Source organism: Haplochromis burtoni, unplaced genomic scaffold (genome assembly GCF_018398535.1).
Source record: "Haplochromis burtoni strain Fernald_Lab_line unplaced genomic scaffold, NCSU_Asbu1 Contig_28, whole genome shotgun sequence".
Taxonomy (NCBI): domain Eukaryota; kingdom Metazoa; phylum Chordata; class Actinopteri; order Cichliformes; family Cichlidae; genus Haplochromis; species Haplochromis burtoni.
Genome location: NW_024582389.1, coordinates 2006949 through 2028823, shown reverse-complemented (window position 1 = coordinate 2028823; position 21875 = coordinate 2006949). Strand labels below are relative to the sequence as shown.

Sequence of the window (21875 nt, the reverse complement as noted above, 5' to 3'; positions counted from 1 at the left end):
GTGTTCCTCCTTTATCGCGTCTTTTTCTTTTATCACACATGGACTATACCCCGATTGTGTCCCTTGCAGTTCCATCTTCGACCTTCCCCTTTAATGATGCTGCTTTCTTTTACTGCTTTGTCTGGCAAATATTTATCTTTTTAAACATTATCAGAGCAGAATGAGCTCAGTACACTTCCAAAATGTCGGCAGAACTAATGGCAACGTTTCTTTTTCCTTTTTTTCAGTGTGGTTACTCCTCCCTCTTACCCACTGTTTCCCTTCATGCCTTCCTTCTAGGTGATCTTACCAGACCTGGCCGTGCTGCGCATCGCAGTCTACGACGACAACAATAAGCTGATTGGGCAGCGCATCCTGCCTCTTGACGGCCTGCAGGCTGGCTACCGCCACATCTCTCTGAGAAACGAAGGCAACAAGCCGCTGTCGTTGCCCACCGTCTTCTGCCAAATCATCCTCAAGACCTACGTGCCCGACGGCTTCGGAGGTGAGGGAAACACACAAATTGCAGCACTTAATGTACTTTATATTACTGGATAGACTTCAGTGCATGGGTAAAACAGAACTATAAGTTTGTTTTGTATAGATAACCTTTAATATCCGCCATAAGTATTCTGAGAGCAGTATAATAAAGCAGCTGCTGTAGCCTGCAGGGAGAGGAGAGGAGAAAGGAAAGCAAGAAAACTCTCTCCTGCTCGCTTTTTCTCTGCCTTGGTTTTAACATTCACAGTAATGGCGTGGCACAAATGATGATGACAGTGACTCTGCAGTAATGGTTTCGAACAGGCACGAGCATACAAATGAGCAGGACAATTGGAGTTGTCATTAAATAAAGCCAACGGGCTCGCACTGAGGAATCATTACTGTAACCATTAGTGGTTATTCTGCAAGATCTGTCGCTATCACTTTCCTACTCAAGCAGCTCTTTACCAAGAGCTGAAAATAAGATCCTGTTCCCTAGTAACGGTTATTTAAACAAGACGTGAAGATGATTTCAGATTTGATAAGGAGACTTTCTCAGAACGTAGACAGGAACGCAAAGCTGTGTCATACAAAGTTTGCACTGAATGACACATTTCAGCGTCAGGTTATTCATTCAGCCCACCAGGCTCATGACGAAATCTTCTAAATCTCTTTGTGTTTCAGCTATTGTGGATGCTCTATCAGACCCAAAGAAGTTTTTGACTATAGCAGAGAAGAGAGCTGACCAGATGAAAGCACTGGGAATTGACACGGTACACATGGGTTTGGAAGCGGCGCCCATACGAATCCAAAACTGGTCTGATCGCATGTATCTGATGAAAGGATGCAGCCAGTTTGAATAAATGCGTCTCTTTTCCTTTGTAGAACGACATAGCAGATGTTCCCAGCGGAAGCTCAAAAAACGACAAGAAAGGGAAGGGTAAAGGTGACACCGTGAAAACCAGTGTGACACCGCAAGCCAGCTCAGACATGGCCCAGACTTCCAACGCTGCCCAAAATAACACGACCGAAGCCAAGAAGGGTATACGCTGACGTAAAGACAGACATATTAAACATGCTGTATGCGAACTATGTAAACACAGAATAACATTTGTTTCCACTGCTGTTTCAGATAACGCACTCGTGCCTACTGTCAGCATTGATGACTTAAAGCAAATGAAGGTTGGTATTGTAACTCCTGTCACATAGCTCAGCAGCAGGTTTCCTTTAGTTTAGTCTGTACAGGCATATGTATGAAAATGAGCAATTATATAGAAGTAATCTTTGCTTCAGGTGTTGACATTGTCTGTATCATGTTTAGACCTAAAAAACAATAACTACTTTGTGTTATATTTTAGTAATAACCAATACTATTGTAGTTATGATTTTGCACCAATATTAAACTCACAATTATCTCATGGAAGTAACTGCACGCCAACTATTAATGCTGCCTGAGTCTAGTATATTGTACATCGTGACTAAACATGGATCTCTCCCACTGCAGTCGTACCTTAAATTGATTAAAAAGCAGCAGAAGGAGCTCAACACTCTAAAGAAGAAACACTCAAAGGTGGGTGACTGTTTTACTGCAGACCTGTCTGCTAATAATACAAAGGGGCTGCTGTTTATTCCTGACAGTTATTGATGCTCAGAGGGATAGAAACGGTGGAAGGGGAGGCGGCTCTACCTTTCATCTTCCACTGACCACTGACTGCACACACACAGACACACACACACACACACACAGTCCATTCATAATGTACATAGGGTGCTTCTGAGTATGCTAATGTGTCATATTGCTTCTAGTGTCTCCTGGCTGCACAAAGCAAGTCTGTATAAGAGAGATGCAGGAAATTATACAACTGTTTCTTTACTGCAAGCTTTTCCTTTTCCCTTCCTCTCAGGGATGGATTTGTGGAGATTTGAGTTATATCCCAGGAGTAAAGAAGGCACATATGTTAAAATACTGAGAAGTGTCTATAGATCCAGACACATAATGATTTGCTGTTTTTCTTCAAACAGCGATCGGCACAGTTTATATTGGCTGCTGGCTCAGTCATACATGCAGATTAATCATCACAGAATTTAGTCCTGTTGCTTAACATATGTATATCAGTACCTGCAGACCCATCTGTTGGCTGAAAAAAAGAAAGCTGCTGGTTCATTATTCAGGGGGAGCAACAAAATCAACATGAGTGTATTACAAACAATAATCGTTGTTGTTGTTGCTGCTGCCTGTTGTGCTGATTCCAAATTGGTTTCAATATAGGTTAAAACTGCATTTGCATGGCATAAGTAAATACTTATATATAATAAATAATAATTATAAATAATAAACGTGTCTCCCTTTTCTGCACTAGGATCAAAATACAATGCAGAAAACTCACTGCACTCAGGTGGACAAGATAGTGTCTCTGCACGATAAGGAGAAGGTAACTCTGGAGAAGCTACTAGAGAAAGCCATCAAGAAACGAGGGTAGGTGGAGACAAAAGCAAACACACACACACACACACACACACACACACACACACACACACACACACACACACACTAGTCTCATCTCTGTGTTTTGTCCTTTAGTGTCTCCCTTGTGAAGTCAGTCTTGTCTCTGTTTGTTTATCTTTTTGTCTCTGTCAAATTCTGAGATTTGGGTCTGTGTCTTGGTGTTAGCTCCAGTTTTATTTTGATAGTCTTGTGTGCTTCATGTTGAGTTTTAAGTTACCTGTCTAGTTTTCCTGATTTGTTGCAGCTATGTTCCCTTGTGTTTCTCCCTAACTGCCTTGTGTGTATTTATTGTTTGCCTCTTTCCTGCTCAGTGAATGTTTTTTTGTTCTCTTTCCCCCTGTAGACCATTAAAGCTGTGTTATTGAGTTCATTTCTAGTTTCCAGAGTCCTGCATTTGGGTTCTATTCTGCCTGCTACACTGGCAAACCTCGACATCTAGAGCTCAAAAAATAATATTAGCTGTGTCAAACTGCACAGAGCACACAAAGAGGACAGGAGGTCCCCGTGCAAGACTCGACACTGCTTCTATAAAGCTCCATGTGTGATATGAAGCTTTGCAAATAACCATTTATGCACAGAGACAAATCAAAGACATACCTAACTTTGCCCACCCCTCTTGACTCCTTTCCTTAAGATCAATTCAACTAAACTTCTCTTGTCCACTTGTACATGTGGGTTCCTTACAGTGAAAACAACTGCCAAGAGCTGAAGAAGGAGACAGAAGATAAGATTCAAACGCTAGTTGCTGATCATAAAACCAAGGTAACTTACAGCAAACGCTCTATCCACAAAGCTATTATTAGATGTGAGGATGACAAGTATCTTAGCTGTGAGTTATTAATGCGCTCGTGTGTTCGCATGCAGGTAAAGGACATCACAGCACAGCACACCAAAGAGTGGTCAGAGCTAATCAGTAGTCACAGCAGTGAGGAGCAGGAGATGAAGGACAGCCACGTCACCCAGCAGTGTGAACACCTCAAGAAGCTCTTGGCCACTGTCCAGGAGCAGCAGACCCTGCAGCTCAAATTCATTCATGAAAGGTGAGAGACCCGCACAGCTTGCTCACACACATAGGGATGGATTACTGCGAGTGATCAGACATGATCATTTGGGGCAGCAACTCTGAGATTTTATTGCCAAAAATTGGATGCAGACAACTTGTCTTATATGCAGCTGCTTGTTCCACAATGCAGGCAGAGCAAAGAGATGCGTGCCAACCAGGCTAAGATGTCCATGGAAAACAGTAAAGCCATCAGCCAGGACAAGACTATCAAAAATAAGGCAGAGCGAGAGAGGTGGGTCACGCCCGTGATGTAATCGTTCAGTCGTTGTTTTGGGGCTCTTAAGCGCTCATTGTAACTTCATGTTGTGATGGTTTTGTTCCGCTCTGAAGGAGAGTGCGGGAGCTAAACAGCAGCAACACCAAGAAGTTCCTGGATGAGAGGAAGCGGGTAGGATGTTTATTTTTTGTTCCTCAGCTGAAGAGCACTTCAATCATTATTCCTTTAGCCTGTGCACTGGATTAACATTGTTGGAATTTAAATACAAAGTGTAATATCCCTCAGTCTGTTCACCCTGCTGCCATTGGGCAAGTGATAAAGAAGTTGTTGCTCCTGCAGCGCTCAACCTCAGAGTAGTTTCTTTCCTCAGGCTGAGACAGCCTGTCATTCTTGTTTGTGACGACATCAGAATTTTGTTTTACAACCCAGTGTTGCATAATGATCATTAATCTTGAATCAAATGCTCCAAATGACTCCCCCTACTAAAACATATTTCATTGTAATAAAAAACATTGCTATTTATTTATGACAATTTAGTTTATTGCCTTTGTCTCCATGTTTCTGCAGCTGGCTATGAAGCATCAGAAGGAGATGGAGCAGCTACAGAAAAACCAGAGAGAGCAGCTGGAGAAACTGGAGAAGTTCAATGAGCAGGTACATAGAAGGAAATTACCTTTTACTGCCACTACAGTGTAAATTGATCTAGATAGCAGTAACTGTGATTGCTGTCACCTATCTAAGCTGTTAACACTGTTGTTTAAACCCAGCATTTAGTATTGGACCATATCCTGCTCATATCAGAACATTCCTCAGTTCAAGGAGCTTCTTGCTTTACCGGCTTAGAAAGTATAAATGACACTCAAGCTTTGGGACTAGTTAAATGTTCTAGATACATTTGTCTTAAGTTTACATTCCCTCATCATGGGCATGACTGTCATTGTAATTTCGGGCTTTTAACTTTTTTTTAACACTAACTTTTTCCAGGGTAGAATGAATGTAAAGCATGTATCTTTAGTGGAGATAATTTCTCTGAATTTCAGAGTCAGACATTCACATTCCAGTCCTCTGTGTATATATTCCTCCAGCACACCTAGTGGGCACAACTTTCAACTATCTAGCTGTTGATTTGAGGTGAAATTTAAGAATTTGGAGGTAGTCACTCTTCTTCAATATTCCATCCACTTTGTGTAATGTACCAGTACCAGAAATGGCTGAGAGGGACTTTCCTAACTAGTGTGAATCTACAGATTTCTTTCTTAGATCTTTACTGAGTTCACTGGACTTTCCCATTGTTCTGCATATTGGTAAATCCAGTGAGTGCTGTCAAACAAATGCTTTTAATGCTCATGATGAGGGTTTGTAAACTTCTAAACACAACTGTACTTCCTTCACTGACATATTGACTGCTGTTGTTATTGCTTGCGATATAATTAGTATTTATGCAAGAATTTTCCCCCAAAGTTAGGATCAGAATTGCCCTGAATTACTAAAGATAAACAAAACTGCTGAAATGAAACAAACAAAAAAGCCAGATTATAATATCAGCGTCTTTTTTTCCCGACATTACAAATAGAAGAAAGTACGGTTTACGTCATCATGTCCCCATTTTTGCATTTTATTTTACCATCTGTCATAGTACCTGTACATGTTTCACATGTATGCACATTTTCCTTTCTTTTAATTTGATTTGCTTCTTCCGGCACAGCTTTTGAAATCACACCATGCAAACAAACAGGTTCAAGGTAGGCATCGCCATCTCCCCTCATCTCTACCTCTGACATCACCTTTCTCTCACTGCATCATTCAGTGATCGTGTTTCCTTTCACGTCTTTTCCTCCTACCTCTTAGTCACGTTTTTCACCGAGCCTGTTTAAGTCTTGACTTATCTGCTATCTAAATGATTGGTATAATGATCTACTCAAGTGACTCAGCCCTGAGTACAGCAGGGGAATAGTACACGACAGGCCTGTCTTTGAAGAGATTTGCACAGTTTGAAATAGAAAGTGTTTCTTTCCTCTGTATGATGAAATTCCACTCCCACATTTTTAGTCTGCAGCTCTTGCGCTGTCAGGAGTGCCAACTAGAAGCTCAAGTCATTTATCACCATGACTCACCAGCTATTACGTAGTAAAAACAGCCAGCTCACAACCTGCTCCTGTGCTTCTACTCCAGCTCATAATCATTTACTTTCATAGTATGTCACTGTGTCCCACTGAGGCAACAATTACTCCAACTAAGCATGTGGCTTTATTACCTGCCAAGCAATTCAGAGATACACCCAACAGAATCCTGAAATCTGAAGCCCATACTGATAAATTGTTTACTAAAAGTTGAACACAAATTGATCACAAAAGTTGTACAAATCCACTAGAAAATCTTCCACTTGCACACATTAAAAGAAGGTGTCTGTCTGTCTTAACTGTCTTCCATCTCTTCCAAGACGAAGGACATGCAGCAGATGGTGAAGTTGGAGGAGGAGATGGACCGCAGACCTGCCACAGTGGTGTGAGCGGCTGAGACTGGGAAGACACATTCACACTTGTGCAGAAAACACTCCACAGAAAGCCCTCTACAGTCCAGAGATGAAAACCTTCCTACATCACTTTCTGTGTTTTATTTATGTTCGCTCAGACACACAGCAGCCCCGGCCCTACACCTCTTCTTTTGCTCTGTTCACTCAGCCATGCATCGTGTGCTCTCCAACTACTATCTTTATACCACTGAGCCATTGGTGCTTATCACCGTTTGTCAGGGGGGATTAACCACTTATCGAGACAGGAAACGTTACCTCAGAGAACACACAGGAAAATACGTCGTCTCCTCTAGTGTATCTAAATTCTCTGTTGCCATCACATTGTATGTTCTCTTCAGATATTAGCAGTACTTAGTACAAGCACACATACACCAAATTCCTCACACACACACACGCCGGCTCATGACAGGTCACATAAACAGGCTCTGTTCCCAATTTGACCATTTTTGCGAAGGAAAAAAAAAAGCAGTATCCAATGAACCGCTGCAGAAACAGAGGGATGAAGAGTATGTATAAGATTTAATGTCATTTCAGCACAAATGAATCAACTGTATGAGAAATACACTGTATGCTACACCAGTCGTGTCCTGAGCACTTTGTATCTGATAGGCTGTCAAAAAAAGTTAAAAAAGAAAAAGAGAAGAAAAACTAACAAAAACACGGAACATGTAGCGGTGCACTACTGTAGGTTTTCTGTTTTCAGTAAGAATGTATTTTTAAAAAAATAAAATTGTTGTATTAAGAGTGGCAACACCCACCCCCCTTTCTCCCTCCATGTTACACAATCCTCCACCTTATCACAAAGACATGTTATTGACTTTTTGATGACTATAAAAAGGTTTATTGTCACGCTGAGTCAGAATACTATAAAGGGATCACAGGGAATACATGCTAATCCCTCAATCAAATTTTTTTGTTTCACTTACTTTAATTTTAGGTACTCATGAGATGGTTTAATAGCTGTGCTTCTTTTGCACTTGGAAATTACATTTACATGTATTTTACACGTTTCCATGAGTACAGTTTAAACTGCAATACTTTTGGTACTCTACGTACACTATGCAAACAAGATAATTCCCTCATAGCTGTAACAGTAAACGGTATTCCACACTTGCTGTCGCCCATTCCTCTATCTGACTTTGGCTGGCAGCCGTCTCTTTGTCTTGTCATTATTACAGCATTGTTGAATGCTAGTGCTCCCTTTATAGATTCTTGACTGCACCTGAGCACCCTCAGCTTGTAAACCTCGCAGTTTCCCTGTCCTGCTCTGGCTATAGGAGGGTGGACCGAATAACAGATTCGTAGAAGTCTCTGGTGTTCACTCCTGTCTACAGCAGGTTCCCTCCCTAACGATGTTACAGAGGTGATGTTGGAGGTGGTGGTACTGTGCCCTGATGCCTCTGCAGAGAATTAAAAGTGTGATGTGCAGTACTGTTATAATGTAACACTAACATTGACTAAACTGACAAAAAAGTCATGTAATGATATAAAAACATTAAGGATAAAGGCACCTATGGGTATTTTGGCCTTTTTTAAAAAGTTTTGTTTGTTTGTTTTTTTCCCCCTGTTTTATTCTGCTGTGTTATATGTAAAGGGTAGATGGGATATTCTTGTATATACTGGAATGTATGTAGTTTAATTTACTTTTGGACCAGTTGTGTTCTGCCATTTAAGGGCTTGGGGATTGAGTGGGTCTGCTGGGTGAGGGAAAAATGATCAACCATTGTTTTGTTTTTGAGTTTGTTCTTTTTCTTTTCTTGTTTTCCAGTCTGCCCTTATACTGCACCACACAACACGATATAAAGCTCTCACCACATATCTAGTGTAGAGATAAATGAGTAAAAGTGCTTTTAAATTTTATTCCATCGCTTTCAAATGTGCCACTCGGTGTCTGTTAGGATGTTTAAATTATTTTATGAATGATAAAATGCCAAATTAAGGGGTTATTTATATGAAAGTATATATAAATAAATGAATATATATTATATATTAGATAATGTGTAGTTTAAGATGATTATGTTAGAAGCTTTTTTGCACTAGTTGAATGTTTCTGTTGTGTGATTTACATGTAACCTTTGGCTCTCGAGTTTGTCAAAAAAGCAGATTATTTTTGCAGAGCAACATCACTGATTTCATTTCCTCAGTTTCTACTGTATCTCCTTTATTTTCTATTTGAATTGTAGCTTGTCGACAGACATTCTGTGCGTGTTTTTGTATTTATATTGTACTGTTGAACTTATAGCAATGAAAATACTGTTGTTATCCAGCTCCTTTAATACTGTTTTATAGTATGTGTCTCAATAAATCCAGGTGTAAAATGGGACATAATTACGTGGCTCATTTGTGTTTTCCTCAGAACGTACTCTTTGTGTTTGACCTAACCTTGTTGAATTTGAGGGAAATAAAATATTTCCAATTGGGGGGGAAAAGTACAGTACTGCTAAAACCATGTACATTTCCCCAGGCGTGTACTTCTGTTTATCCAACGTATCCATAGTGTCATTTGTCATGTCTGCTCTCTCCTTAACCCCCCGCCCGCCCCTCAAAATGCCCCAGGGCAGATGGCTCACTTTACCTTACAATATTAACCACCTTGATGTTACAGTTGTTGTGAACTATATAAATACAATTTGAACTGCATTGAAGTAAATAGTAGAGTGATTAACACTGTTGCCGTGCAGCAGCAAGAAGGTTCCTGGCTCAAATGCTGGCTGAGTGAGATTAGCATGTTTTCCCTTTGTTTCCTTTATGTGCACCGATTTCCTTCAAAGCCATGCATGTTAGAATAAGTAGTGATTCTAAATTGATAGTAGATGTGAGGTAGATAAAGCAGAATAAAGCATCATAGTTAATTGTGATTTGCTACTTAAAGCTACTTTGAGTAGTCTGTTAGACTAGGAAAGTGTAAGTATAAATATAAAGACATTACGCTTGCCTGGTTTTCAAAATATTAGCTGTAGAGTTGTCTGCCTGGGCTTGAATATAAAAGAACTAAATAGCTTTTTCCTTGCAGTACGCAAAGTGTATACATAAAAGTGCATTGATTCAAATATCGATAGTGTCAATACCAACGCAGGTGTTAGTATTGGATTCATACTAGTATCGATCCTATCTTCTTTTTTTGGTGGAATGAAAAAAAACACCTCAAACATTCATTACGAAAAATCCCTGAACCTGTTTTTGCTAAATCAAGCCTTTTTTATTTATTATTAACACATTTAAAAACAGTCGACCTAAAGTGCTTTAAAGATGGGCACATTTACATCGCAGGGCTCCAGTTTTAAAATACATGAAAATCTGAAAGGTGCGTTTTGTTGTATTAACTAAAGTGGAAAGTAAAAAGTGCAGGGATTTAGTGTCATTAATGTTCAGAATTTGGAAATGATGTGGATTCCTCATAAGTTACGACACACTGCTCTCACCTACATAAGCTGCCTTTATAAGTTAAAAATATTATTGCCGTCAGCAACACTGGTCCTGTATTTACCTGGTTTTTGGATTGATACCTAAATTTACAGTATTACACAGCACTAATAATATTGCGCCCTAGTTACCGAAACCTAAATAAATAAACTTTCTCCCAACCATGCAGTCATTTGTGCAGCTCATCTGAGGAGGGCACCATAAATGTTAAGATGCTGTCACACTATCACCACCACCAGCCCTGCAGTCTTTCTGCAGTCATAGTGAAACTTTGCAGAAAGAAAATAGTTTATTTTGTTTGCTTAGCTTTTTTACAGTTTTACATGAGAAACATTGCACAAAAACAATCGAGGATATTAGAAAACACTGCAGGCCAGAGGAAGACGTATATCAGTGAGGTAAGCATGTTTTGTTAGTTGGAATGCTGAAACATCGTGCTGCCAGTTTTGTAGTTAAGCTGCACCAATGATGTCACTGAAAATGTGATTCATTCAGATGCTACCATATACTCTCCCGGCTGTAATGTGGATTATTCATCTTCTCTGATTTGATAATTGTGTTCTAAAGCACACTGTAGGGCACAAGCACACCACCCACGCCCCCCCACAAATAATAACCACTGCCGTCTCATCACATTCAACAAGTGAATTGATAAGCCAGGTCCTCTCTTGAACACAGGCGGCTCCAGTGCTGACGCTCTTTTTTATGTCATTGTAAACAAAGTATTTCCATTAGAAAAGAAGAACAAAGCGTGGTAGGCTAATTATGTTTGCGTTGCCCGGCAACTCCTCCGTAGCTTCCCTTTCACTATAAAATTAGGGTGGAGGCTTTGTTTGTCAGCAATCGTTGGGGGGAAAGAGGTTTTCCAAACCTGTTCTACTAATAGAAAGATGAGTTTTCGTAAATAAATTTTAATAAACGTATTGGATAATAATCTTCTAATAAACATGCTAAAAGCTCCCGGGAAGTCTAACGGGAAAACAGGCACCAAGATCCTCCTGGATGCGATCTCCAAGGATAAAGTCCACCTGGCCCGGTTTGTTCTGGATGCGCTGGATGGGGAAATCGTGGACTCCAAAGCGGAGGGCGCACAGACTCCCCTCATCTCCTCTGTCTTGCTGCCCGATGCCCAGGCTCGGTGTAAGTTTGCAGAGCTCCTGCTGCACAGAGGCGCCAGCGTCAACTGCCGGGACGGAAACGGGCGCACAGCGCTCAGTCACGCCTGTGAGCAGGGACACCTGGACGCGGTGAAGATCCTGGTCCGAAACAGCGCGGACCCGGAGATTGTAGACTCGTGGGGAAACACAGCGCTCATGTACGCCGCGGTGGCAGGTCACGCGCACGTTGTCGAGTTTTTGGTGAGAGCTTTCAAGAGGCTGGGTCTTCAGATAGACCGACAAAACAAAGTTGGCAACTCTGCTATTGGAGTGGCAAAGTTTCTTGGTCACACTGAATGCATCTGCGCTCTCACCAACAATTCCAAAAAGGGCCGCGAGGACGGAGGCGCTCGTGGAAGTGCGCAGCTGCGACCCGGCGAGCTGGAGAAGAAGGTTGGACATTTAGCAGACAGACTGGAGGTCCTCCGAGCGTGTAATCATGCTCATTGCCTATTGGCTCCAAACTGCACCCGGCAGCCAATCCCGCGGATAAAGCGGAGCGGGTTGCCATCCATGAACTCGATAGAGGAGTTTGAAACGGAGAACGAAGGCGCCTCCTCGCCTCCACCTGATCTGGTCCTCTCTGAAGTCTCGACCCTTGCACCCAGTCCTTGTATTTCTCCCAACCTTAAGCATCCGAAAACCGAGGGAAGGCCGACCACCTCAGATGACCCCCTCCCCCCTCTAACGATGGGCTGTGAGGCTCAAAGATCCACACTGTTCTCGCCTCGGCCCAGCAGAAACAGCCACAGACCCAGCGCGCCCTCTGCTCTGGGCATTTTAATGACCCCCATTCTTGCCAACAAAAGTGAGAATGAGTTGGCAACAGAACGAACCAAAATGTTAGACTTCGGTCTACACAGATTTCCCGACAGCTATTATAAGAAAAGGTGCAGCCTGCCAACCAGCATGCTCAGCCCCGCACCTCCTGAGCGCACTCTGGTCCCTTTGCGTAAATCTAGAACCGTGAGGAGGCGCGAATGGTCTCCCGGCAAGGCTGAACCTCCCCAGGCACCGACTGCCTCATCTGCAGCCGCGACTTTCTCTGTATTGAGCAACAAAATGTTGCGCCGCTTTACTTCCCCGGAGTTTGAAAAGGATGCGAAAGAGCTGGAACAGGATCCGACGGCATTTTCAATGCGGATTCCGCGATCAGAAACTTTTCCACAGGCTGTTAAAAAACATCCTCAGGTCGACAGCAAAGCCAGCATCGACAGCATCAGCTCCGTCAAGTGCGAGTTTGACTTTCATGTGAGAAAAACAAACGCTTAAAAAGCGTGTTTGCCCGCGTTACTTTAAGAACGGATTCCCACAAAGATCGTTTAGACATGACTTTCAAAACTCCGGTAATTTCCGTGAGAGTTACCAGAACGCATTCATCTTTGTTCTACTCCGTTTGGAGTGGAAACAATAAATCCATGCTACTAAAGTTTTACATTTACACCCATATTTAAAGTACAAATGAATCAAACTGTTTGCGTAGTACCTCGCAGCCTTACGACTGTGCATGCTGTAGTGTCAGTATATGGTTGGAACTTTGTCCGGTGTTATATGCCACTCCCTTTAAAGTAGGTGGAGTGTTCATCAAAGGTGAAGAGGTGATGTGCCATACACAATATGTATTATTTATGTATAGCATAAGCTTGTTGTGCTGTGAGATTTTTCTGTATCTTCCAGTACACCTTAACATCAAATAAAGTCTAAATCTGATGTCTATGCGTCTGTGTGGCATCTACCCTGGATAAGGCTTGTGGTAGTGAGTGTTACATAAAACATTTATTCACACTTTGCCCTAATTCCATAAGGTCAATAATCGCAGATTTTTCTCTGATCTTGTGGGTTCAAAATCATCCTTGTGTAAAGTTAGAGAAAGCTAAGTGCTGTACTGATTCCGGTGCCGGGTTCACACCCCTCTTATTTTGGCAGAGAAAGAGTGATAATCTCATTATGAGCGTTTTGTAGCTCTCGCTCTCAAACGCACTTGGCTTCAACCTTGCACAAGTGGAGTTTGAGATAGTGAGAGAGGGAGGAGGGGGAGAGGTTTTGTCGGTGTTTCCCTCCAGACATCCATCATTTCAACCCCAACCTGCAGTCGCTTTACCACAGACATGGATACCACAGCACTGCGGGAATAACTGACACTGCATGCCGCGATCATTTTTAACTTAAGCGACTTTTTCTTTCCTTTAAAAAAAAAAAAAAAAAAAAAGAGGGATCATTCTTCGTGACGTTAATAACGTGCAGAGGCTGTCGCTGGGTTAAAGCCTGTCAACCTTGAAAGGAGAGGTCTGTTTGGATAGCCAGAACTCCTCGGTGCCGGGCAGCTTTTGCGGCGCAAACCGGATCTCACGCCCAACCTGGAGACTTTTTTTTCTTTCCTGCAGCATTCACGATGATTTGAGCGTGACTTCTTGGCGCTGAGAAGAGGCAATCCTCCTCTCTTTCTCTCTCCCCACCCCCCATTTCTCTCTCTCGCTCTCTCTTTTTGTCATTTTCTCTCTCCCTCCCCTCACTGCCTTCCTTTCTCTCTTTTCTTTTCGCGGGTTCAGCACCGGCTGCCCAGTCACTTAGCCCCCGCTCTTTTTCCTGCTCCGGGGAAGCTGGTAGCGATGGGACGTCTCGGTTTCAGCACCACGGAGAGCGCCCGACTTTTGCTGTTCACTGTGTTTGGTAAGAAAGTGTGTGTGAAGCTGTCGTGACTCCTTACTGCAGTGTGTGTAAGTGTATGGGCGTGCACGTGCACTGCTTGTGTCTGGCCACTACTGGCTCCGTGTGCGCGCGTGTTCTTATATTTCCATGAGTTGGCGTATTTCACCCATTATTTATCTCCTCATTTGGGTGGGAAAAAAGAGCTTCAAATGTAAGAAGAGTTGTAGTTTTGTCACTTCCTGAGGCTGTTCTTACTGCAGTCCGTGATGTGCTGTTGCTCCCCTGATACTGCAGACTTCACTCTCGGTTTTTTAACCCGTTTTTGACTTTGTCACCAGAAACCGAGGTGATCTAAAAGATGCCAGGTGGCTTCAGCTTAAACTCCAGTCGTTTACGACGCAGATTCTGCTGATTCTGCATGTTTTCAGGGGTGGCCCAAATGTGTGCGTGAGTGTGTCTGCGAGCCATTTGTCACCAGGCTCACCTCCTCTGTTCTTGTCGTCAGGTGTGCTGGCGCTGTCCGTGGTGCTGGCTGAGCAGGAAGGTGAAAACCTGTCCGGTCTCTCCAACAACCCGGACAAAGCCATCTTCGCGGTTCGAGAGAACGGCACAACATGTCTCATGGTGGAGTTCGCTGTAAAATTCCTCGTGCCATATGACGTGCTTGCACTCAACGGGATAGACGTAAGGAATCCCCACTGAATTTTAATACAACGCATGCTTCAGGAATGAGAGAAACCCGCTTAAAATTAAACGTTTTGGTTTGTGCGTAAAAGGGATCGAAACATCGGAAACGGGATTTTTAAGATGTAAAATATTTACATTGTATTCAATGTGATTTCTTTAAACTCCTGTTAAGAAGAAAGTTAATTTAAATAAATTTAGGCCTACAATAAATTTAAAATATGCGTTTGTGACCCACGGCTGTGCGCAAAATGCTGACCTCTCTCTTATGAGTCCAGTTATAAAGAACGGATAACAGCAAACTTTTCGAAACATTTAAAAGAGATTAAAATTAATTAAAAAAAAAAAATTCAGAATCATGCAGTTGTATTATATACCACTACAGTGCAATCTGGCGCACAGATAATGCTCAGTCCGCTGTTTGCCACCTTGACGCTTGCTGAATGTTTTTGCAGCTGATTACCGAGCAGGCGTCATTCACTCTCCCCCGTGGCGCAGAAATCGAGGGGAAATGTGGGAGCACCGAGTCAGAGATCCACATAACCTGGAAGAACAACGCCTACATCCTCCGCATCTACTTTTCCAAGGCGAGTAAACGAAAATAATGTATCTACACTACATGAAATGTAACCAAAATATCCCCATAAGTCTTAAGAAAATGCGTGCATTCACAAATTGGCTGCCAATTACATTAGTTTGACACGCAGAAACAGCGCGTATAGCCTGTGTAAAATTAGTGCAAATCCCGTGATTTAAATATAATTAAATCTACTGGTTCTGGTTTAAAAGAAACGTTCCCAGTAAATTTAACAAATGTATCAGAATTTGGTAATTTCCCAAAGATTTCAACACAAAAGTCTTAAAAAAAAATCGAGTAACTCAGTTTTTCGCGAGCGCAGGCCAAATCACCTTCCCCGTCGTTTGACGCATGTGTGCGTGAGTGTTTATGTCTCCCCGTGTGTTGCAGGAATTCCGTGACAAGGGCATCGAGGTGTGGAAGATTAGCAAGGTTCAGTTCGTCTACGACACCTCGGAGACATCGCATTTCATCAACGCATACAACCGTGAGTCTCAGACTCAGCAATTTCCATCGCGCAACTTCCCCTCATTCATTTCCCAGCAGCTGGAATTAGAGGCTGATTCGTGTAGGAATGTAGGAGTTTCGCCCACCAACATCAATTAAGAGTTTTAGCAAAATTAATTTAATTTTTAATTATTTTTTATTTTTTCACCCTGTGACTTTTAGCTGAGATTACACATTTTTATTTTTTAAACAACTGAGTGAGAAAAAAAAACCCGGATGAATAAATCGGACCTCTTCCAAAAAACAATTACTCCCCAATAGACTTTGTTCGTTACTCAATAAATTTTTTTGGAGAATTTCAACAGGAGCCACCTATATTATACTTTGAATGTTTCAAGTTATTAACTTGGATATCCTTTCCACATTAAACCAGAGGTCAGTTACATACACAAGCACCTTAGTGTTGGTTGCATCATAATGTCCTCCTTCACATTCCACTCACAACACGCCCCCCCCTTTTCATTTCTCTCCAGCTGGGAAGCACACAGCCAGCACCCACCGGCTGTCAGCCCTGGTGACCCCTGCCGGGCGCTCCTATGTGTGCACGGCACAGCAGACCCTCACTCTTATCTCAAGTGACCACCAGAAGGGCATCACCGTTTCCATGTATGACATCCAGATCCAGCCCTTTGACATCGCATCTGACTTCATGTTCAGTGAACGTAAGAGCACAACAGAAAACCCCTTTGACGAAAAACTGCCCGATTGCTGCCATACACACTGTCATGCTTTTCTGGTCACACATTTCGTGGAACAACAGAGATGATGATGATGATAATGAGAAATACTGGGGGTTCAGAGTGCTACAGCTGTACGTCTCTCTTGCTGACTCGCAAACAGAGCTCTCTGGGGGGTGTTATTGCTGCAGTATGAGGGCTGCAGAGAAAACGCCAGGGTGACAAGAGGAAAAAGAGGAGGTGGGGACACAAGAGATGCAGAGAGAGGGAGAGAGAGAAAAAAGGGGGTGGGGGTGGGGGGTCATTAGGAGTTTATGAGTGCAGTCATATCCTTGCCCTGAATGCAGCTTTTATAGACGTACTCACCTCTCTGTCCAATCACCTTGTAAGAATCATTTGTCCCTTAGCTGCTGTAAACTAGGCTGTGCAATGCTTCACTGCCTTTCTCCTAGTGTATATAACTGCTGTCCACAGGGAGAAGCACCTTCAACTTTAAGCCCCATATACATACTGTACATCCAATGATGGCTTAGGTGTCCTATCCCACTCCCACAAACACCAGTGTATGAAACTATAAAATGCACAAAAGAGGAAAAAAGTCTAACTAAAAGAGATATGACTTATTGTGATCATCACAACAATTGTGCAAAAAAAGAATAACAAAAAACAAAACTGTTAATTTTGTTGAAATATTAGAATTCTACCTTGCGTTGCACATAAGTAGAACAAACCCGATGAACACAACCAGGCATTGAACCAGCAACCTTCCAATAAATAGATGGCCTGCTCTACCTTCTGAGCTACAGCCACCCTGAGAAAAAGTCCAGAGAACAGAGATGCTTGACTAAACTTGTGAGATGCCACGTGTGTGTCTCCTTCATGTCAACAACTACAAGCAGAAAGGCTGAAGGACATTAATGCATTTCAAGAACATCCAAAGTTATCTAAGTGACGACAGAAAATCAAACAGCTCTGAGTCACCTCTAAGCAAAAATGCTAATATGTTGACTGGTTCAAGTCTCAGTCTTTTCTGGTAATTTAATCTTTCCAGACAATAAACTCAGTTCATCAAGAAAACAATCATCTGATTAGACTGGATTCAATTTATTGTCATTGAAAAGTATATAACTCACACAACTAAATGAAGTTCAGCCTTAAATCTGAATAGAATAAAAGAATACCCTGATATTATGTATAACAATATAGTTCAGGTATAAAAAATATTATCCAGCATGCAATACAAATAAGTTCTGAAATAATCTACACACCATCTTTGCCCTTTGTAAGTCACGTTCGATCACCTTCTCATACAGACTGTGTATCATTCTACTTTCTGCAGCCTACAAATGCATCACAGACCAGCGGGAGCGCCTGGAGGAGACCCTCCCCCTTATCTTGGGCCTCATTCTGGGCCTAATAATTGTCATCATACTCACAATCTACCACTTTCACCTCAAGCTGACAGCGGCTCAGCCCCAGCTCCCCAGAGATCGCTCCATGTACAAGAACATGTAGTGAACCGGCACAGCAGCGGCTCCCCTCGGCTCTCTCCGAAGCTAACCTGATGACAGACTTTGTCTCCTTGTTGTTCCAGGCCTCTAATACCACAGAGAATCGTGACCCCCGCACTGGGCTGAATCCTCGATTGATAAATGTGTAGCATGTACTGCCCACAAGAACTTTTGAAAAGCTGAAACATAAATTAATGGGACAGTTTGGGGAGGGGGGAGCTGTCATGGATTTAGCTGGGAGTGTAAACCCACCAAAAAAAACAATAATTTCACCGGCTACTGAATTAAATCTTGGTCTAGAATCTGCTTAGAGTTTTAATTAAAATAAGAAAAAAAAGTAAAGCTTTTATGAAAATAATTTTATTCAGACCTCTCTAAGTTATAGTATGTTTGTTTTTTTAAAGTCATCGCGTCACTGGATCATAGTTGGTCACTTCTGCCTAATCTTATTCAACTTGTCTTTGAAAGAAATGTCTGAAATTTCTGCTTCTGCTGTCTTTCCACCTTCTTCTCTCTTTCACTTCCCGGAATGGCTGATAAATTATTTCAGTTCTCTCCTGTTGGTTCTGTATAAGCTTACCTTCATATATTTTTTTTAGCCAATCCTCTTATTATTACATTTTGAATGCAACCATAGTGTTGACAGTCTTGTAGTGTGCAGTACAGTGGCATTCAAAGTTTTTGCTTTGACTTCAGCAAATCTGATCTCCGCACCGACGTACAGAACATATCAAGAGGCAGAAAGAAATGCATCCATCTGACACAAGCTATGTACTAAACAGCGAGGAATTTTACTGAATGATGAGATGTGTGTTTATGAAAATGAGGTTACTAAAGGGAAAAAAAAAAAAACTATAAATATATGTAAATTATTTTCAGAATCAAATTCTATGCATAAACTTCTGCTGATGCAATCCTGTGCCGTACTCTTCTGTTTCGTTCTAAATAAATTGCTGGACTCACGTCTACTCCTTTGTCAAACTACTTCCACTATTATCTACTACAGTGTTAAAAGCACAAAGTCTCATTCTTTCAGCTCTAATGAAAAAATAAATCACTATTTTATTTCCTATCTTTTGGTGAATAAGACAAAAAAAGGATGGATGAAATAAGGTGACTGAGAAAAATTGACTGATGCACCCGTCTGAGGAGACGCTGCTGGGATGAGGTATTGATTTTGACACTGGGTCTTGTTTAATTGAAAATAAATAGGACATTTGTGTCTTCTACACCGATTTGTTTCAGCAGCATGGATGTTATACATCATCCTCGGTTGTAACTCATCAAAGTAGATGTCCTCTCAATCAGACTAACTACTGGAAACTTAAATCCTCAAATTTATTAAAAGTATAAAGCTGTGTGTCCGCTTAATTTCACTCAAAAATGTTATTAACTTAAAAATTTGTGAGCTCCTTTGACATTTGAAATGTATTGTTTTAACTTACTGAATTTTCAAAGTCAATTTTCACACCACACACACGTGTGTGTGTGTGTGTGTGTGTGTGTATATATATATATATATATATACACATATATATACATATATATATATACACATACACACACACACACACACACACACACACACAAATATAAAAGCCAAAATACAATTATTGTTGTTATCTGTGAATTTATAAATTGTTGGTTTACAAAAATGAAGAAAAAAAATAGTGAAGTATATTAACATTTTTGATGGAGATGCCATTGGTTGAATGGTATACTGGAGTTCAGTGTGCCAGCTCAAATTTGGGTATAAAATATGAATTTTGTTTGTTATTTGCCTAATAAATAATAAAAAATATGAAAAGTTTTTGATTAAATTTGGAAAATATGTTGTTTTTTTAATGATAGGTTGTCAAATAATTTTGTTAAGTACTGTAGATTTAATTGATAATCAAAGTGATCTTGAGCAATAGCAGGAAGATTTTTCAAAGGTTTTCTTTGGGCTTTTGCTGCTTTTTTAATCCCATTCAGCCCAGTCTTTGTACCTGACTGCTACTGGCAATAGCTTCATTTTCATTCAGTGCAGTAAAAGCATACCTGAATAAAAAACACACACAGTGGAACAATATCAGTCATGGACTGGCCTCTCTAGAGAACTGCACCCTGACATTACTGAAGCAGTGTGGGATCATCCTGAGAGAACAGAACAAAAGAAACCTGGAGAACTATTGTTAAAGACTGCTGAAGGACAGCAAAAGAAAGCTACCTAAGAACGTTCATTTATGTTTTCATTTCAATATTTCTAATTTTTCAAGGAAAATATAAAGAAGCCAGGTATAGCTCAAGACATCTGTTACATTGTTTTACTTATCTTCATGTTAGAATAACTTACTCATTAGAAAAAAGTAAGTTGACACATATTGTAACAAATAGCAATCGAAGCATATACTTTTAATTTTTTTAAAAATCATAGATTTTTGGATGTATTTATTTATGCATTTATTAAAACATTAACCTTAAATCCCCCGTAGGCCTACAAAGAGGTACCATGATTGTGCGGCTACGTTAAGTGTTAGCATTAGCAACCTGAGCTTAACATACTGTACAAAAGAGCATCACATAGACAGAATTTACCCTGTTTAACCTCGAATAAGCTTTTTAAATTCAACCACTACATGACGGGTAACACAAAGCAGGATATCTGTGCTTGTTAACACAGATAGGAATGCTCTACTTTGACATACATATTTTCAATTAGCTGTTGACGCTTCTAAAAAGTTAGCATCCGGCCTTCACTCTGCTACAAAGCTACATGCTAACAACAACTGAGGAAAACTCACCTGTTGCTGAGCTTCACAAACTCTCAAAAACTGCAGCCACGATCTTCCGCCTGTCTTCTTTTATTCTGGAGGAAATTCCAAGTTTTCCAGTTGGACTTTTACTGTCGAAGGTCGGCAAGCTGCCATTTTCTTCAGTTTTCATTAGCTACAGACAAGTCTCACGCGTGAAAAAGGCCTAAAAAAATTCCTTGATTTGGGCATATCCCTTTAGTTTTACTTGTTCAGGCGTCATAAGGAGATGGCATCATAGCTGTTAAAAAGGGTTTAGTTCATATCCAGTCCAGTGAGCAACACCAGGTAACCTGCATGCACTACACCTGAGGCCGTGACCTTATTAGCCTACAACAACACTGAATGCAGGGAGGACAGTACATTACAGAAACCAGTGCAAATCTCTGCCTCTCCTTTATGAGCTGCAAAGATAGATACATGTACATTATTGTTTTCAGTATATTATTAAAAAAATTCTAAGTAATGAATCAAAAGATTTTAAATCTTCTAATAATATTTTTAAAAAACCCAGCAAAACATAAAACAAAAATATCCCAATAAGAGCTGCATGTGTGTGTGTCAATCCTTGAGACCCTACAGCAGCAGGAACTAGCCCAAAGGTGGTCTAACAACTCTGGCAAGCCTGTTATGGTATATAAACACATTTAGATAATCTGTTTTTTATTGCTTCATTACAAATCATTCCATTTAAAGACACAAACTATTTCAAATACCTCCCAAAGGTTGTTTAGAAAACTAACAAACAAACACACACTCACACACAAAAGTTGTGTTTGGAACAGATGAGTGTTTTCCACTAACTCAAACATTGACTCTACAAGCTGGTGTCATCCTCACTGATACTCTCAGTGGCCCCAGTAGCTGTGTTTTTATTTACTAGACCACTGTCGATCTTCCTGTGAGAAAGAAGCTCCATTCTCTGTCCAAGCTAAATCAATATCCCATTATGGTGTTTCAGAGGGAAATGGCTTAGAGGGAAGAGGGAGAAATAACCTAATATATTATGGCAACACCGATCCATGAATGTGTCTTTTTTTGCTTCTTTGTTCGGAGGTGAAATACAGGTGAAATTGTTGGAAATGAGAACCCAAAAACAACAAAGAGAAAATAAACTGTT

General features: G+C 41.1%; 3 protein-coding genes across 9 annotated transcripts in view; all 3 read left to right on the top strand.

Moving 5' to 3' along the window:
- Positions 1-9106, top strand: part of LOC102302487 (1-phosphatidylinositol 4,5-bisphosphate phosphodiesterase beta-4) — a 69239-nt gene extending 60133 nt beyond the window's left edge. For 6 of the 7 annotated variants that reach the window (XM_014332216.2, XM_014332213.2, XM_042219127.1 and 3 more), the window contains 13 exons: positions 280-484; positions 1144-1232; positions 1345-1501; positions 1592-1641; positions 1964-2029; positions 2820-2935; positions 3652-3727; positions 3830-4005; positions 4159-4260; positions 4359-4416; positions 4813-4899; positions 5951-5987; positions 6686-9106. In XM_014332216.2, coding sequence (XP_014187702.1) covers positions 280-484; positions 1144-1232; positions 1345-1501; positions 1592-1641; positions 1964-2029; positions 2820-2935; positions 3652-3727; positions 3830-4005; positions 4159-4260; positions 4359-4416; positions 4813-4899; positions 5951-5987; positions 6686-6762 — 1296 coding nt within the window. In that variant the 3' untranslated portion in view covers positions 6763-9106. The remainder of the gene's footprint in view (positions 1-279; positions 485-1143; positions 1233-1344; positions 1502-1591; positions 1642-1963; positions 2030-2819; positions 2936-3651; positions 3728-3829; positions 4006-4158; positions 4261-4358; positions 4417-4812; positions 4900-5950; positions 5988-6685) is intronic. The other variant, XM_014332217.2, reaches the window with a different exon arrangement.
- Positions 9107-10804: 1698 nt separating this feature from the next.
- LOC121814240 (ankyrin repeat domain-containing protein 50-like) lies at positions 10805-13068 on the top strand. Its single transcript, XM_042219129.1, has one exon. The coding sequence runs from the start codon at positions 11149-11151 to the stop codon at positions 12628-12630; it is 1482 nt and encodes a 493-aa protein (XP_042075063.1). The 5' UTR covers positions 10805-11148; the 3' UTR covers positions 12631-13068.
- Positions 13069-13364: 296 nt separating this feature from the next.
- On the top strand, positions 13365-18931 carry lamp5 (lysosomal associated membrane protein family member 5). Its single transcript, XM_005917702.3, has 6 exons — positions 13365-14028; positions 14513-14691; positions 15147-15278; positions 15659-15755; positions 16249-16437; positions 17792-18931. The coding sequence occupies exons 1-6, from the start codon at positions 13968-13970 to the stop codon at positions 17965-17967; spliced, it is 834 nt and encodes a 277-aa protein (XP_005917764.1). The 5' UTR covers positions 13365-13967; the 3' UTR covers positions 17968-18931.
- Positions 18932-21875: the final 2944 nt, after the last annotated feature.

Bases quoted from the DNA above. Each gene is read 5' to 3' on its own strand.
- LOC121814240 (XM_042219129.1), top strand. From the start codon at position 11,149: ATGCTAAAAGCTCCCGGGAAGTCTAACGGGAAAACAGGCACCAAGATC.
- lamp5 (XM_005917702.3), top strand. From the start codon at position 13,968: ATGGGACGTCTCGGTTTCAGCACCACGGAGAGCGCCCGACTTTTGCTG. The intron at 15,756-16,248 runs GTGAGTCTCAGA...ATTTCTCTCCAG, and splicing joins TTTCATCAACGCATACAACC to CTGGGAAGCACACAGCCAGC. The intron at 16,438-17,791 runs GTAAGAGCACAA...TACTTTCTGCAG, and splicing joins TGACTTCATGTTCAGTGAAC to CCTACAAATGCATCACAGAC.